An 18,613-nucleotide genomic window follows, 5' to 3' on the forward strand; every position below is an offset into this window, starting at 1 on the left:
AATCTATAGAGCTTTAAGAATCAAAGTATACTTTAACTATTAGGTTATAATTGCAGAGTCCTTTATAATCATCTGTTTCTAAGAATCAAATCACAGATTATTCAGAGCTATTTTTCTACTGACTGCGTCTGGAAGGTACTTGCAATCCAATTTTATTATACTGCTTTTAAAAATTCTAGTTAACATTAATTTTATTCAAATACAGTAATTCTCACTTTAGCAGTGAATAACTGACTTCCACTCCCACATAATGTATACACTGTTAGCAAATAGTTTTAAAGTGCTTCAGAAATTTTACACAAAAGTCTTTCGAAATTATGCTCAAACTGAAGAATACATCTTTCTTCTTATCAGTTTATCTTTTTTTTTTTTTTTTAAATCTTTTTCTTTTATGAAAAGGCTCCCAAGATGAAATGCTTCTAACCCCTTCTTAAGAGACTGCGATCTACCCCAAAGGGTAAGGAGCACAGTGACAGAAATACAAAATACCAAAGATAGTGATGACAGACTACAAGTCTCAACCTTGTTAAGTCAGAACTATACAAAAAGAAACAACATGCATCTTACGTGAAAAATAGCTATTGGTATCAAGCAATAAAATTGTAAATATGGGAAGAGTCTTAATCTGTTTTTATGAAATAGTATCTCAATTTTATTCATTTCTTTTTTTTTTTTTTGCTATTTGTGTTTAGTGATTAGAAAATCTGTAAGCATAGTAAGTACCACTTAGCAATCAGTCTCTGGCAAGAAAATGACTTGCGGGTGTGTGTGTGGGGGAGGGGGTATTTCCTTCCTTAGGTTTAATAGGAAAAATATTTAGTGCTGTAGAATAATAAAAACATATGTTCATATTTTATATACTTTTGATAAATTATCAGATCAAGGTGAGATACGCGTATGACCTACTGAGCTCTTTACCATTACCTCAGGGGACTTCTGTTGTAAGATAGAGAATCCACAGCCAATCATCAGTTTCATACAAAATTCACTGACCTTGACTTTACATTTTCCTTCTTTCTAATCAAATGTTAACCATTCTTTCCCATCCACATCATATTTTTTTTGCAGTTTTTGGCTGGGGCCGGGTGTGAACCTGCCCCCTCCAGTATATGGGGCCGGCGCCCTACTCCTTTGAGCCACAGGCACCGCCCCACATCATATTTAATATGAAGAGCTTCTCTGACCATTCTAGAAAATTACCGCCTGTGAAACATATTTAGTGTTTGGCTCTCTTAGTTTATAATTAATCAGACTGGGTCTTATATTTTTGTTAAATCACCCCAATGTCTTAGTTTGCCAACTGCCTACAAGATGTGGCACGCAGAGAATGTGTTTTATTTGCACACAGACTACTGAGGGCAGCACCTCTCTTCCAGAAACTGTATCCACTACCCACACTGCACCCCACAGTTGTGACAGAACCTGCACTGTACCCACTGATAGCCGTGCTTCCTGGCAAGTGGAGGACTGTCCACACTCAGAATGGCGGTGGAAACAGTTGCATTGTTATAGCCAACTCCATCCAGCACAGGCCACTCTCTGGACTATGCGGAGAGGAGTCTGAGAGTCACATGTTCCATCCCTAGGACCCAGGGAGTTGTCTGGCAGGAAGCAAGCCAGGATGAGATGGGTGGTGGCACTGAGGTTCACATTTTGAAGCAGGACCCCTGATAGCTCTGGCAGGTATGGGGGGCAGCTCTGAGCAGGAGGAATTAGAGGATGGAATACATGAGGGAAACCAAGGGAATGAGCTGTTAAGGATGGAAGACACTCCATAGCTGCTTGGCAACAAAGGTGGCCAAGACTCACATCAGGCATCCTGGACACCGGGCCTAGGCCAGTCAGACACCCATCACAACTGATCTAAGCCAGGGGCATGACTCCTAATTCCTGGAGTTTTCACATTGCCTTGGAAACCAGGCTGCCTTTTTTCTGCCACTCCTGGGCTATACGTGACATTACACATATCATCTGATTGTCTTTTCTCTTCACGTGTCCATTTCTCTTAATCTCAGAAAGTCACCCTGAGACATGCTGCCCATGTATAATATCCAGACCAGTACCTGCTAGAGTTAATGGCTTATTCACATTTATGATCCATTCTGACAGCTATATATTATTTCTAAACAAAGAGATCATCTTTATGAAAGAAAGTAACGATACATCACTGGGTCTCCCTCTTTTTCCCACAGTAAGCATATAATGCTCTCTTGATTTTTTTTATCTTTTTAAGGCACACAGGTGCTGAGTTTCAGAAGAAAACACAGCACACTGAACCAAAGAGTGGGTTTGATCCCAGTTCATTACTTCCTAACTGAGTGACCTTGAACACTGTAATGAACCACAGGGCCTCTCTCTGTATATTAAACAAAGAGGGGGTGAAGTAGCTAGTAATATTTGAAATTTAATTACTATTTCAAAGAAATAAACACATACTTGTCTGACACAGAAGCTGATTCAGGGTAGGTGCTGAATAAATGCAATTTGAATTTGAACTTCAAGCTATACCGTTTCTAGTCTTTCTTTCTTTCTTTTTTTTTCTTATTTTCTTTCTCCATTCCATGCACAATCACCCTATTATTTAAATCCACATGCTTTTTAAGAAGCATGATTTTGGATTACTTCCAATTATTATTTCTTTTAAAGTCTACATCTATCACAGCAGCAGCTGTCAACTCTGCTACATATTAAAATGTCCTAGAAAACATCTGAAAAATAACAGCGCCTGAGCCCAGCTGCTGACCAACTGAATCTGGATCCCTGAGAACAAATTCAAAATGTGCATCGTACTATAACTGAAAAAATAAGAGAAGAAAAGAATGGTTAAAAATTAACTTAAGACTGCAACAAAATAAAACAGCTTAAGAATACATATTATATAAGACTACAAGAAGGATTTAAAAACAATTACCTTTGTTATTGTATACATCTAAGTAATTTGGTGCCGAAAAAATTGTAATTAGAGAAGGGAAGCCTGTTGTTTGGCTTTTCCTGTACATGCGATACCTAAAAAACAATAAATATAAGTTAAAACAAGGCTAGTATAGAAAAAAAAAATCAACATTATAGATTTAGAAATAGAAAATGAGTTAAAGTTTCATTATTCAAAGAGGTTCAGCTACATAACACTAAATAAAATTTTCTCTCTGAAGTCTGTTCTATACAGACATCAATCTTTTTCAGGTTTAAAAGAGTATAATCAGAGTACAATTTCCAGATAGGTATTTACAAAGTTTGAAAACCTCAGGGGAGAGTGGAATTCAGTGTAAAAAACCATACTTCATATCCATGAGTTCAACAAAGAGGGCAAAGGTTAAGTTTCACAGATACTTTTGGGGCACCATATTTCTTAGAAGACTGCCAATATTTTTGATATAAAACACCAAATGTACAGAGCAATACATAAGGACTTGCTAGTAATAACCAGGTCAATTAATCTATAAATCTACAATAATTATGTAAAGGTTATATGTAAGTATTTGGGCTAGACTAAGCAATTTTCTCTTTAAAGGATATCTCCTTCAATCTACGAATTTTAAAAATTGAAGCTGTCTCTGATTTAGAATTTTATTTATTACCAATCTCTGCTGGTGTCTAAAGGTCAAAGATTTTTTTAGCAAAGTAATAACTAATCAATACAAAATAAAATATTCACAAGAACTTTGAAAATAAACCAACAATCTAGTTACTTTTCTTCTATTAAGACTAAACTGTTTTATAAGACGATTAATTTTCAAATAATCAAAAAGTATAGGAGACACTGGCTCTTTTCCATCCTGGTAAAAATGTATCTCATGACTGCTATATAATAGATTTAAGGAATATCAGCTTAGAAACATCCCTATAACACAAAATTTTATTTTTTCTTCAGTGTTCTGTGTCATTTACTTCTGGTAGACAAACCATTCTTAATACAGCTGGTTTTAAAGGTAGCTCAAAAAGTACTTTTAGATAGATAAATAGCCAACTTAAAATTTATACTTTCAAAAATTCTGTTGATTCGTCTCTTTTTGTAAGTACTCAGACATATTATATTGCCCTCCAACCCCCAAATTCACCCTTAAAAACCTTTTGAAATGTCCTAGAAGTACTTATTCTGATTATGAGACTGAGCCTTGTTGTGGAAATAAAAATTACCGTAAAAGATGTGACACTCTTACTCCTAGTAGCTTGACTTTATAGACTGAGGCTGGCTATGCCTATTTGATGACAAACAAGAACAAAGAAATTGGATGACACAATCTCCATTTTCCTAATGAATCAATCAACTGCATATTTTAAACAAACAAACAAAAATCTTGTTAATAATTGATGCAGTTAACACAATTTCAAATAAGCCACTGATTTCAGGTTTGTAGTCTGATTAAGATTAATCTGTCCCAAAGGGGCAGTCAGCCTACTGGAAAAGTCAACTAAAATAGTATGTTGACTCTACAGCCCTAAAAAGTGAGAAAATTTATTTGAAGGCTTGACTGGTTGGGTACACAAACTGGTTGGGTACTTCAAACCTCAGCTATTAACACACTGATCAGTTCATACCACATCTAATTTCGAAAGTAAATCAGAATCTGTCTTGATTAAGATATGGCATCTAATTCCAATTTCAGCATACAGGTTAAAAAAAGTATTCTTACTTTTCAGAAACCCCAGACTATGAAAACAATGCCTATCAGTGGGGCCTACTGAGAACTGGTATCAATCTTCAAATCTTAAAATTAATTATGCTGTTTTTTCTCTAATGTGGATTTAATATACCATTAAAGTAAATATCAGATATTTCTTAGTTTTCTAAAAACTTAACATTGGTCTACATCTTAAAAATTTACCAAACAAGACAAAATCAGTTTTATATTCTCATTTGGTAATTAGAACCAAGGATTTTTTTCCCCTTTGTTTAAATGTCTCTATTTTTTTTCCCTTTAAAACTGTAAAGGGATCAGGATGGCATTCTTTAAAACAAGAGTACAATGTGTGATGTGCTAAATGTCTAAGTGTCATTCTTATTCTTGTTACCCATCAAGGCAGAGAAGTAGCTGGTAATTTGCTCACTTACAGGGCAGTGGTAAAGGCGGGAAGGAGAGAAATAAAAGAAGTTTCCCTTACAATGTTTAAGAAAAAAGTTGGAAAGTGTCTTGTTCAAGTTCAAGATGGAAGCACCTTAAAGGGGACTTTACAACATATCTGCAGCCACCGATTTCCCAGGACTCTGCCATACCTGTGTCATCCATCAGAAGACAATTTTAAGACCTAATTCCTTGTGGGCATGAGTCTGGGAGAAGGGGGCCTGCACAGCCTGAGCAAAGTGAGGACGTGTTGGCAAAGGGACACTGCATGGTTTTCACAGACCCTCAAAATGCTCACCCTGCGTCTTGGGCTTCATGGGCTCGGAGTATAGATAACAAGTTATTGTGCTGTAAGAATTCACATACAGCCGGGTAACTGTCAGAGACAAGAAGAAAAGAGAAACATCTGTTATGAAATTATCAGCAGAAGCATGTTTATCTCTAACATCCAGATCTATGTGACTTAACCAAGAATAAACAAACATTCATCATTCATGAAACAAGTGACTTGGCTCTGTGGACAGGGTTTTCATTGTGCCAGAGAAAGCACTTACAGCTTTATGTAACCAGAAAGTGGTTAAGGTGTGTGAACTGGGGGAGAGAAAACACAGACTATTATATAACAACAAGGTAAGTGTCCACTCTCAGAGAAAACCAATTTTTATAAGTCCACTTTAAAACACAAAGTAAACAGATGCATAAACCTGAGAATTAATCTGAAATATAAACTTCAAGTTTCTCAGATATTGTACCATTTATATCTGTACGTACATGTGTGAGTGTGTAGCAGATCAGAACGAGTTAGCAAATGGAAGAGACTTATACTAAGGAATTAAGTTATCAATTTACCTAACATGGATACATTAAGCTGATTGTATCATTCAAAATTTAAACAAAATTGTGGACATTCACAGGTTTTAATACTTGTATTTTAAATATAATTAGCAGAACTGTATTTTGGACTTATATATCAGGACGTAATAAAAATCCAAAATGTAATCATTATGTTTGCTTTTAAAGAAAGTCTCAAACTCAAAGAACTCCATTATAAATACAATTCAAATGAAAAATGAAAGTTGGAAAACCCTGTACATTATGTTTCTGCTCTAAGAATTTTTAATGAGATAAAAGGAACAGCAAACCAATACTTATAAACAAACTACAAATATATGCTAGAACCTAAACTAAATATACTATAGGCAATATTCCTCAATTATAAAAATAGCACTACGGAAAGATATTTCAGTAGTATATGTCAGTAAAATACTTTGCTATAAATGCAAAGATGATTAGTTTCTGTGCTACACATTTTGCGTAAATTCCTTGATTAATGGGGAAAAATACTAATAAGATGGAATATAGAGATTGTAAAAAAGATCCAGTTATTTGACAAAAATAGATCTGAAACTGAAAATAGTCTTTGGTGTGTACACCAATTTTGTGTGAGTGTGTTTTTTAAGAGAAGAAATATCCATGAAAGAAACAGGTGATATCTATGAGTCCTCTACTTCCTGGCTGTCCCACATCAATTCAATAAATAAAATATCTAACTCATGCACAAGAGTATTTTGTACAAACTAGAGAAGATAGCCCAGAGTCTGTATATGAAAACGTGCCCTCATGGTACCTAGGATCAGAAGGTAACTGACATGTGTCTTCAAAGGCTTCTGTTCTACTTAGAGAAGGTGAGTATATGACCTTTCCAGATTGGTGTATGTCAGGGTAAAAACAGAAAATAAAAAAACTTTACTTCGGGGACAATGGTTGATGTTCCAAAAATAGCAGATAGTTAGGCTGGCACAGAGTAGAGTCTCAATAAACATCTCTTCCCATCTCTTTGAAGGCTTTACTTACATTTCTCGTGCCTTCACAATACCTCTTATAAAAGACAGTTTGTTGTCTTGTCACCACTGTCACAGAGGTTGTTGTCTAAGTTTGTCCCATTTTTTGCTCTCAAACAAATGGCCTGGCCACTTCCCTCCCTCCCCTATTTTGGAACAACTTACTCTTGTCTTACAAAAGTATTATTTTAAAATGCTTTCTTCATGCTAAATTTTGATACTGTACGTGTTTAAGCTAAGTTTCTCCCAATGAAATACACATATCTGATTTTTTTTTGTTTGTTTGTTTGTTTTTGGCCGGGGCTGGGTTTGAACCTGCCACCTCCGGCATGTGGGACAGGCGCCCTACTCCTTGAGCCACAGGCGCCGCCCAACACATATCTGATTTTTTGGTTTTTGTTATTGAGACAGAGTTTCACTTTGTCGCCCTCAGTAGAGGGCCGTGGTAACATAGCTCACAGCAACCTCAAGCTCTTGCCTCAGCCTCCCAAGTAGCCAGGACAACATGTGCTCCCACAATGTCCAGGTATTTTTTAGAGATGAGGCTTTGTTCTGGCTTTGGCTGGTATTGAACCTGTGAGCTCAGGCAATCCACCTGCACTGGCCTCCCAAATACTAGGATTATAGGCGTGAGCCACTGTGCTTGGCATATATTTGAATTTTAATAAAAATATAAAAACAATAAAATTAACCAAGCCGCAATGTGCAGGTTAATAGCATTAAGTGAGGCATACCTGTATTATTTACATAGAGGGACTCATTTTGAAGGAAAACTTCAGAAATGCAAACACTTCCATATCCAAACACTTAGCCTTTTAAAGAATTGTAAACATTTTCCTACTAAAACCTGAAATACTTGAATATCATCTAGTTTCCAATGACTGGTAAACTACCTGCCCAGCACACATTAAAGTTTTTAATAGCATTAGAAAAAAAAATTCTACATGTTTATGGCTTTCAATAATCATAATCCACAAAACGCTCAAGCTGAAAAGCATTTATTTACACACACACACACGCACACACACACAGCCAGGGAACAGCAGGAAAAGCAGAGTTCTGAACACCTTAACACCACAGAGAATTGAAAAATCACTTATTTCCCCCAAATTTGTCAGAGATCCTGTGACGATTTGTTCTATTTTCAAAGACAGTATTAACTACAGGTAGGACGGTATGGTATGTGCAAGGCATGCTTTCTGTCCTGAGGGTATTTATTATCTAGGTAGGAACATAGGCCGTTATAAGAAATCTTCTTTTTAAAAAAAAAAAAAAAAAAAAAAGAAAGAAAGAAAATAAAATCTGAGAAACAAAGGACATTAAATACAAAATTGTAAAGAGACAAGAAAGAAAGCATTTAGGTCTGCAGTTAATGAGCGAAATCTTGGAAAATACCTGTCTTGCGTTAGATCTTAAAGGAAACGAGGTATGTGGATAAGCAGATAGGAAGCGGATGCAGGGTGCATGGGAGACAGACTGAGCATGGACAAGGTAAGGACGGGAGAAAAGACAAAAATGTGAGGAATGGTAGCAAAGCCGGCTTGATACCATAGCAAACAGTTACTACTACATAGGTTCATTCTGTTTATTCTCTCATTAACTATATTTTAAACCTTGAATTAAATCTCTCAGATTTAAGATCCTTTAATAATGATTTGGCCATCAGGCATCATTAAAATGCTTTTTTGATGCTTTTATGCTTTCAGAGCTACTTTGCCTGTGCATTTTTTTTCTCCTTGAAAGGTCTACTCTTATGCCAAGTCTTAATTATCAGCCCTGACATCTTCCTTTCAAGCCTACTCCACCCGAAGGGGTACAAAATTGCTGTACCCACTATGTTCCTTTAACATACGTATCCAACATATCACTTATCATAGTGTAAATGATGATTACACATTTGCTCTCCACCACTGGTGAATGCCTTGAGAGAGGAACACTGATTTTTCATTTTTGTTTTCATGTCTTAAATGCTTAGTAGCAATCCGTCAGCTTTCTGGAGCTCATGCTTAATTGCTGCAGTAGACTCAATAGGGCAGTCAAGCAGGGGACAGATGTACAGGTTTTCTTTCCCTCATCTGTGCTTCCGCAAAGCAAGACCAGGCGGCCCGCAATCCTCGCCAAGGTACAGGAGGAAGCCTTCACCTCTTACATGTCCTTATCCTCTTCTTGCCCCAGTACCAGACCCTGCCCAAGTCTCCTCCTCTGCTTCTTGGGTGCCTGACTATTGGAATTTAGCCCTGGGCTGCCCATGGGCTGACCAATTGCTGCCAGGCCTATCCTTTCCTAGGAGTTGCTGTGTTTCTTCTTGGCCTCAGGGCGCTCCAACTAATTTGATTTTTACCCCGTGGGGATCAAATCCTAAATGGCCCTAACTCTTGCTGCCAGATCTTTTCCAGAGCTTAAATCCTCATTTGTACCTGGCTGCTGTCTGCCTCCAGAGTGGAAGTGATTTTTATTTAAGGTAAACTTTATCTCTAACAGAAAAGGGTACAAACCAGAAGACTGCAAGTCGATGACTTTTTGCAAAGTGAACACCCTTGTAACCTGAGCTCTAATCGAGGCAGAACATTACCGGAACCCCAGGAACCAGCCATACCACCTTCACAGTCACCTCCCCACTATGGGTAACCACTGACATTCAACAATATAGATTAGTGTTCCCAGATGCCGAACTCTCATTTCAGTGGAATCATGGTATGGACTGAGGACTTTCTGACTTCTTTTACTCATCATTGTAGTTGGGACGTACATCTATATTGTTAGGTGCCATTTTGGATAACTCATTCTCATTTGCTATATTTACCTGAATAAATATACTAGAAATAAAGTAGAATTTCTATTCCTTCTACTAAATGGGAACTTTGGCTTGATTTGATTTCTTGGTTACTAGGATTACTGCTATTATAAACAATCTTATATCTTATGGTGCACAGATTTATGCATTTCCACTGGATATAAAAACATAAGTAGAATAGCTTAGTTATATTGAAGTTCAGCTTTAACATACAACGAAGTCCCTAAATGTAATTTGGAAGTATGATTATAGTTTAACCATTCACGTGGCCATCTTTGCAGAATTCTAAGGGTGTTACCTCCCTCATATTTTCATGAACACCACTTTCCCTCCCTGCAAAAGCCTTACTCAGTGACTCTAGCTGAAAATGCTTCGCTTATCTTTTAGAACTCGGGTCTGATAATACCTTTTCCATGAGTAGCCCCTGTTTCAAGGGTGAGGAAGGACCCTCATCTGTGTGTGTGTGGCGTGTGCCTCTGTGTGGTATGTGTCTAACGGCCTGCCCATTTATCACAGCACTATTCACCTTGCATTTTGCTTTTCTCTTTAGGCTTATAAGTTACAACTACTAGACTGCCATTCCCTTGAAGGGAGGAACTCTGAGTATCTACAAAACTTAGCAGACAGCATATAAAATAGGTGTTCAGCTAATGTGTGCTGCATAATTGAATGAGTGAATGAATTCTCAAGAAAGACACTCATGAATGGGACAGTAAGAATTAGGGAGGGGACGGAGAAACAATACTGATGCAACTGAAAGCAGGGAGCTTTTATGTGGTTTCAATAGACTTAAAAATGGAAGTCCTAAACTCAGTGTGAGAGAAGGCAGGCAGATTGGTTTAGATGCGATGACATTATAAAGAAAGTGTCAAAAAGATACGATACTGGGTAATTTCAAAACAAGAAGAAAAAGCAAAAATACCCACTTGTCTGCATGCTTGGGAGAATGAATAGTTGACAAAAACAGGAAACTAGGAGAAATACCCATGGGAGATTAAGCAACTAGGAAAGATAATAATAAAGTTTTTCAGGCAAGTAAATTTAGTCTAGATAAAATGTTCCAGCAAAGAACTAGACACAGTGGATTTGAGCTCAGGAAAGGCAAAGAGATGAGGGACTAGACATGGATTCAGTACTGAACTAGAGTTTACCTTTACAGTGGATCTTGGAAAGTGGGTGAGGTTCCTAGGATAAGTGTAAAGAAAAAATACTAAAGGCAGAAAGAAAACAAAGAAAGAGGCAACAGAGAGGCAGGGATCTGCCTGGTAAGAGAGAGGAGCAAGATACGTGAAAAGGAGGAGCCAGAGGATATCAAGATCGGAGCGTCACCTGCTGCAGAGAAGCTGGGCAGAAGTAAAGAAAAGAAAGGCTGGTGATTTATGATTAAGAAACTAGTGGTGATTTGAGTGAGCTGCAACTTACAGCTTCAAAAACACTTTAAAAATGAGTGTGAAGATGCCCAACACACCTCAGAGCTTAGAGGAACATTAGGATGTCTAATTTAACTTGCTCATTTTGAAGCAAGGTAAACCCAGAACATAAATCTTTTTCTTTCTCTTTTTTTTAGTTAGAAAATATTTTACTCATAATAGTTACCTGAGAATGGTATGTTCATTTTTGTCATAAATTGAGTACATGAAACCTGTATGATCCATCCAAGGCAGAGACAGAAAGTGACCACCAAAGAACCAAATTCAGCTGACAGTTTTCTTTGGTCTATAGTAAAATGAAAATCTTGCCTCCAATGTGTCATGAGTCTCACTCATCTCTGCAATCTAATACTTGACCTGCTTTAATTATCTCAATTACCTGCCTGAACACTGAACATTTGAGTATGCAAACTCCGGTCTAAGATTATGAAGACAATGGTAGTGTTGGGGCAAAACATAGTCCTTATGGGTTCTTTCCTCTTTGTCACATTGACTATGTAACACGTGAACAGCATTAATGAATTCTCATTGATGTATTTTTCTGCATAACTTCATTTCCTTTAATCATGCCCAGGACAACATGTTATACAGTGGGAAGAGTGGCATATCAAAGTAAATACACCAACCATATATAAACATGTAAAATAAAACTGGGAGTTATGGATCAAAATAACCACCAATGACTCAAAATTGCCACCCTGTTTCTCTACCAATTTCAAGGCTCATTTGTGCCCATCTAGATCCACTTTATAAACTATAACCTCAGAGGATGCCTTAGCTGACTAAAGACAAAAGGATGAAAGGGCTCGGGGACAATGAGAGAGTTTTTTCTCTTCCGTAGGTAAAACATAATCTAGGTTGTTTTGCCATTAGCCCGAGTCTATACACAGATTGTGGATTTAGATACTCAGCCATTCACATAATCTATATTTGTCATGGCTGAAGACCATTTCCTATCAGGAAGCTCTAATGAGACAAGTTAAATAATCCTAACAATTCCAGCCCCGGCAGCTGAGCTGAGAACAAAAGTGTGAAAACATGCTTAATTTTCTAATTATTCCCTAATATTAAAATCGATGTCCTGACATAAAACACAGTTGTCTCTATATTCATAAACAAAAACACCACAACTTGATGGTTAATTCATTCTGGAACTTTTTTCAGAATACGACTTATTTGAACAGCCGACTCAGAAAGCTCATAGCAGAATGCTATATTACAAGGTAAAGCAATATGACTCAGTATCAAAACCAAGAGTTTGGGTTTTGTTTGGTATTATGTTATTGAAGTACAACTCAGTATCAAACAGGTAAATTAAGCACCTATGATATAATTAGAAATTTAACACTGGATTTGGAAGATGGAACACATGGCTTTGATGGACGTCAACAATACTTAACTTTTCACTAAACGTTTAAACATCTTTAACAAAAGATTACTCCCCAATTAAGTACTAAAAAGAAACCTTAGGCTTTTCAGAAACATTATACCATGCTTCTTCATTTCAGCCAAGAGACTCATTAGATTTGGTGCCCAAGTTTCCAAAGCATAGACGTAAACTGTAAATGTTTTGATAAATAAGCTGAGAATAAACCTCTCTATTAACATTTGCAGAAAAAAAAACTATTCTTTGAATGATGCTTTATAGTATATAAGATTTTCTGTTCATAAACGTTAATATCTCAATCATGTCAAAGGATGGACAAAAGAAACCTTTTCACCCCCATAAGAAAAACTTAATAAATGGGGAAAATGAGCTGCTGCTAAGTAGACATCTGATCAATGTCATACGAGAGAATGGTATCTGTCTGCTCTAGAGACACAGGGATGTGGCTGATGGGCTGAATTCACAGAACTCTTCCAGTCTTACCCTTAACTTAGCCACTAGGGCTGGAAATGAGCACTGACTTCAGGGAACATCAGATTTGGTTTTTAAGTATCAAATAACAGCAAGAGTAATATTTATTCTAGAATTTAAAATTCTCAATTCTTCATGGCCTCTTCTCTCTTTCACTCTGGCAACATTCATATAAGCTGGATATCTAATGATAAGGGACCCCGGTGAGCCTGAGGATAATCAGACACAGAGGCGATTTGTCACAGAGACAAAGGTGACATGGAAATCCAACTGCATCGCAGATTCCTTTCTGCAGTGCTCTGAAAAGTTACAGAATGGGAAAAATCCCTAGACATTGGCAAATATAGAAATCATTATAAGAATCTCCAGTTTGGCATGTCAAGTTGCTAAAAATAAAATTACTTGGATATCTATATACTCTAAAGCAGCCAATTTTAATATATTCAGGGAGCCTGGTAAACAAAAGTAACAAAATAAAAAAGAATGACTTCAGGGCAGCGCCTGTGGCTCAGTGGGTAGGGCGCCAGCCCCATATACCAAGGGTGGCAGGTTCGAACCTGGCCCCGGCCAAACTGCAACAAAAAAATAGCCTGGTGTTGTGGCAGGTGCCTGTAGTCCCAGTTACTTGGGAGGCTAAGGCAAGAGAATCGCCTAAGCCCAGGAGTTGGAGGTTGCTGTGAGCTGTGACACCACAGCACTCTACCAAGGGCGACAAAGTAAAACTCTGTCTACAAAAAAAAAAAAAGACTTGAATACAATGTAATTAACCAATGTAAAGTTGTTTTTCTAATTCAAGATATAAGAACTGGTTAAGTTTTAAAACATGATTACCTAATTGAATAAAAAAACAAAAGTTGGCATTGCATATTTAGAACAAATTTTGCACTAAATCCTACTGTCTTCTTCAGTAGCCTCTCCACTCTCACATCACATCTGCCTTTTCTTCATAGAAATCTTATGTACAGGTATATAAACAGAGAAACTACCCATGAAAGAAGAGCCAATTGATGAAGCAAACTCTGTTGTCTTATTTTAAGAAATGGCCACAACCACTCCCATCCTCGGCATCCCTCAGCCCCATCAATCTGCAGCCATCATCCTCAAAGAACAACCCTTGACCAGAAAAAAGATTAAGACTCCCTCTAGGCTCAAAGGACCATTAGCATTTTTTAGCAATAAAGCATTTTGAAATTAAGGTGCGCTCATTAAAAAACATATAATATTACAGCACACATGATAGACTATAGCATAATGCAAACATAACTTTTATATACGCCAGGAAATCAGAAAACTTGCGGGACTCACTTTATTACAATATTCACTTTACTGCGGCGGTCTGGAAGTGAACCTGCAATACCTCCGAGGTAGGTACCCTTACGTATATTTCGCATTTATTTATTCACTTACTCACTTATTCATTTATTCATTTCCAAGCACTAAGAACTCATATGAACCAGACTTTCAAAGGGAACCTTTCATTTATACTTGCGTTCTGAAAAAGTTACACAAACATCATAAATAAATCAAACACGTGGACCAGTAAATGCCAGCATTTCTGAAGCACACGTGTCACACGTGTCACAAGCACACGTGTCCCTCCATCCTCACCTGTAGAAGTACGAACACCCCCTGACTGTGTTGTGAGTGAAATGTTCCTGAGTCTTCTCGTTTCCAAAATCCTCTAGGGGGTCTGACCACAGGATATCACACATAGGTCCATAAGCAGGTGGTTCTTTGAATCGGTCTAACTAAGAAAAAGAGAAAAGAGAGAGCAAAATACTAATCTTTGGAAACTTTTTGGAAATTCAGAAAATATAAGAAACAAGTACTGCGCAACTCCCATCCCACCCAGGGATGGAGCCCAGGGTGCTCCGTCTTCTCCGTCCCCATCTCCCGATCTCCTGCCTCCTCTTCCTCACACCCTTCATCGCTCTGCCCGGGTTCCAGCCTCCATCTCCCTGATGAGCTCGTTACTGCCTGTCTTCTTCTACCCCTTCTCTCCCTCTCGCCTTTTTAATCCCCACTCTATTCCTGTGTCCCCCTTTTCCACTTCTCTCTTTCATCCTTCACTCTCCTTACTTATTTATCCCTCATCTCATCATCACCAGGTAATGTGACTCTGAGTTGTGCCATTTGTGGTGGTGTTTTGTTTTATCTTTGTGGAGATTCCCATTACTGTCTACTAAACTATGATTTCCAGGTCTAGATGGGGAACATCCACCAGTTTTTATGGCTATCTTATAATTTTTATGTTTACCAATATGATTTTGAGAGCAGATCGCTTTCATGCTAAAAGTAGTCACCTGCTATATGACATTTTGGATATTCATTCATTACAGGTTATCTAGGCTTCCAATTATGAAGGGCAAGCCTATGGCAGCTGATACACGGGGCACAAATAAGAGTAATGATAAGCACTGAAATAGCCTCAAATTTAGCAGGTTCTGCTTCAGTTCACATTGCAAGCCTGGTAATTTCACCCAAAGCCTTCATATGGAATCCATTTTTCCAGCTATACATGCTTAGTAAAATCATACTTGACTTTTAAAAGGTATGTTTAGAAGGCATAGGAATAATATAATTACTGGCAGTAACATTTCATGAACAATTTTATAACCCTGTCACTTTCCTTTAGTTTACCCTGATTTAAAGGCAATTAAAGGATCTTTGGTGAATTAGCAAATATACAAAGTTTCTTGAAGAAATGCATAAAATAGCTATTAAAATCTACTAAGAACTGATATTCTTCATTTTTAACACTTAAATATTTTAAAAAGTCCAGTAGAGCCAAGTGAATATACTAGGCTGATAACCAGTCAATTTCTCTATTTTTCCTGGGATGTATAAGATGATGTAAATAACAGTTTTGCCAAACTTTAATTTTTACTAATATCTAAAGTGAATGAAGCAATATTTCACATTTTCAACACCCAAAGAAAACAAGACTCTTTATATAATATCCATTATATATAACCCATGAAATAGTCATTGCAAACTTAAAACTTGTTTATGAGATTTAAATAATTTATGTCTTTGGAACAATTCATTCAACAAAAACAATAATGCTTGTCTATAAAAATAAGAACTTCTTTCTGAGAAATAAGAACTTATTATTAGGGGTAGGACAACAGAGGAGGAGAAACTTGATTAATATGAAACCTCAGTTAAAAGTGTGGCAAAGCAACTGGACTATCTAATTTATTCTAGAGAAACTGTAAAGTACCTTCTAAAAGTTAATGCCATTGGCTGTGAAAATAAAGATACAAAATTAATTTAACAAAAATAAGTCTAGTAAAAACTCAAATGAACATACGACAAAATGTAAACCTAAAATAATTTTATAGGTAAATGTAGAGCTTAATCAATACACATCAAAATTGAGCATAATGTCTAAAACATGCCAGGAAGTAAGTCTTGGAATAACAAGTGATATTTTTTAAAGTCTATTTAATTTATAATGAGATATTTAGTTATTCATTTTTTCAAAGTCCATCAAATTATAGAAGAATGAATTGTGAATTGTTATGTTCATCAAGAAAGGAACAATTTTATACTTGAACTCCATGACTATATTTCAGCACCACATCTCTACAGTACCTTAAATACAGAGCAAAAACCAATGCCGTGTGTGTTACGGAACAACAGAGGCAAGTATGGAACAGTGTCCTGCCAAAAAGGACACAAACAGAAAAAGCAGGAAACAAGTTCGGTTGCCCGTTTGTTTCATTTTTAAAATCAAAAGCATCCATTTCTTCTCTAAAGTAAAGGAAAGTAAATACAATATCATTTTTACACCTGAACACTTGAAACTCAGTCAGAAGAGTATTAAGGAAGAACACAAATATTTTACTTCCCTAAATAGAGATTTTCTTCAAAAAACAATGAACTTTTACATGAATACTGAGCTCATTATAGTTGAGATTTGTGATACATAAATACATTCATAATTTTATAAGGTATTTCCTCAACACCAACTCTTATAAAGAAAGGTATGAAGGAAAACAATAGAAAATATTCTTAATTTTGTAGTAAAAAAAAGCCAAAGGGAAATGAAAAAGCACTTATTTTTTAGAGATCAAATGTTTTATTTTTCCAATGACATATGTCACATGGCAAGGTGAACCCTGAGGTTCTGAAGATAAAAACTTTTCTAAAAATAAATACATCTTGCTTTCTAGATAAAAAACTAATACAAGAAAGAGCTTCATGACCACTTTAAATCATGTTATTTCAAAAGAATAAGGATAGTGATAAAGGCAGGGTAATTAACATCTCTATTTATTACCAAAGCACGCAGAATGATTAGATGTGGAAAACATCACAACTGACTTTCCTCTTTTTTTCTTTTCTTTTTTTTTTAGACAGGGTCTCACTTGTTGTCCACGCTAGAGTACAGTGGTACGATTAGAGCTCATTGTAACCTCAAACTCCTGGGCTCAAGTGATCCTCTTGCCTCAGCCTCCCAAGTAGCTGGGACTACAAATAACATGCAACCAGGTCCAGCTAACTTTTCTATTGTTTACAGAGATGGGATCTCACTCTCACTCAGAGTGGTCCCAAACTTCTGACCTCAAATGATCCCCTGGCCTTGGCCTCCCACAGTGTAGGATTACAGACATGAGCCACCAAGAACTTACTTTTCTGATATCATCTAAAGTGTTAATCTCTGGAGACAAACCACCGTGTACACACAGGAACTGCTGATTCATCAGGGCGGCCAACGGAAGGCAGTCAAAGGCATCCATACAGGCGTCATATACACGTTCTGAATACTTTATTTTACCTTTTAAAATGTGATTAAAGAAACAAATGTTTACTCTTGTGATGTAGAGCTAAGATCATTTCACTGCAATAGTTTTTTTATAAAAACATTTTCTAGCCAGTACCATATGATTACCACACAATTAGACACTGCAAATTCCAAAATATAATTAAGACTTTTGAGGAGTTACACATGGACCTTTTATATATGGTGTTTTTTTCTTTTTGTCATTCATCCACATTTTACAATTTTTCATAACTTTTTACAGAGTAAAGCTGAGACCTTCAATGTACATCCTGGCTTTTGATCTGTGAATGTATCACAATATACAGAAACAACTGGAAGACCAACAGGAAAATGGCCATAAGGCTGCTTGCTATTCCTGAATAATTTTACAGAAAAGCATATGGCAAGAAATGTGCTAAAGTTGTTTCTATCTCACTGCAGATTGCTTTTTCTTTATTGACTTATATCTAAAGTTTCGAGAGAAGCTTTTATGCTCCACTGAGTGAAATAGAAAAATCCTGTTATGTGTAGTACTAGTACCTGGCCTTCAATTTAACTGTTGATTTGTTTATATATAAAGCAAAAATACTAGTCTCTGTATAACTTCACAAGTTTCACTTTACACAATAGTGAAAGCTGAGAAGTGGAATAGACAATTTAAAGAGAGTGTGCTGCACTCCTGCGATCTAATCTAAAATAAGTCATCATCTTTAATTTTATAAAATGCACTAGAAGCTATTATCTGTTGGGTCCAAAAATAGAGGTATAGGGTTCAATCCACTCTTCCCATTTGCTTTTCTTGAGAGATGTGAAATTAAAGATATCAAATCTTAATTCAAATTCTTAGATTACCTTATAG

At 36.6% G+C, this 18,613-nt stretch overlaps 1 protein-coding gene across 3 annotated transcripts in view; it reads right to left on the reverse strand.

The window, feature by feature from the left end:
- Nucleotides 1-18,613, reverse strand: part of PPP3CA (protein phosphatase 3 catalytic subunit alpha) — a 304,967-nt gene that overhangs the window by 54,723 nt on the left and 231,631 nt on the right. For all 3 annotated transcript variants that reach the window (XM_053557267.1, XM_053557180.1, XM_053557100.1), the window contains exons 5-8: nucleotides 17,624-17,769; nucleotides 14,595-14,734; nucleotides 5,362-5,439; nucleotides 2,912-3,006 (exon numbers count right to left, since the gene is read on the reverse strand). In XM_053557267.1, coding sequence (XP_053413242.1) covers nucleotides 2,912-3,006; nucleotides 5,362-5,439; nucleotides 14,595-14,734; nucleotides 17,624-17,769 — 459 coding nt within the window. The remainder of the gene's footprint in view (nucleotides 1-2,911; nucleotides 3,007-5,361; nucleotides 5,440-14,594; nucleotides 14,735-17,623; nucleotides 17,770-18,613) is intronic.

This window comes from Nycticebus coucang, chromosome 1, assembly GCF_027406575.1.
Source record: "Nycticebus coucang isolate mNycCou1 chromosome 1, mNycCou1.pri, whole genome shotgun sequence".
Classification (NCBI taxonomy): Eukaryota; Metazoa; Chordata; class Mammalia; order Primates; family Lorisidae; genus Nycticebus; species Nycticebus coucang.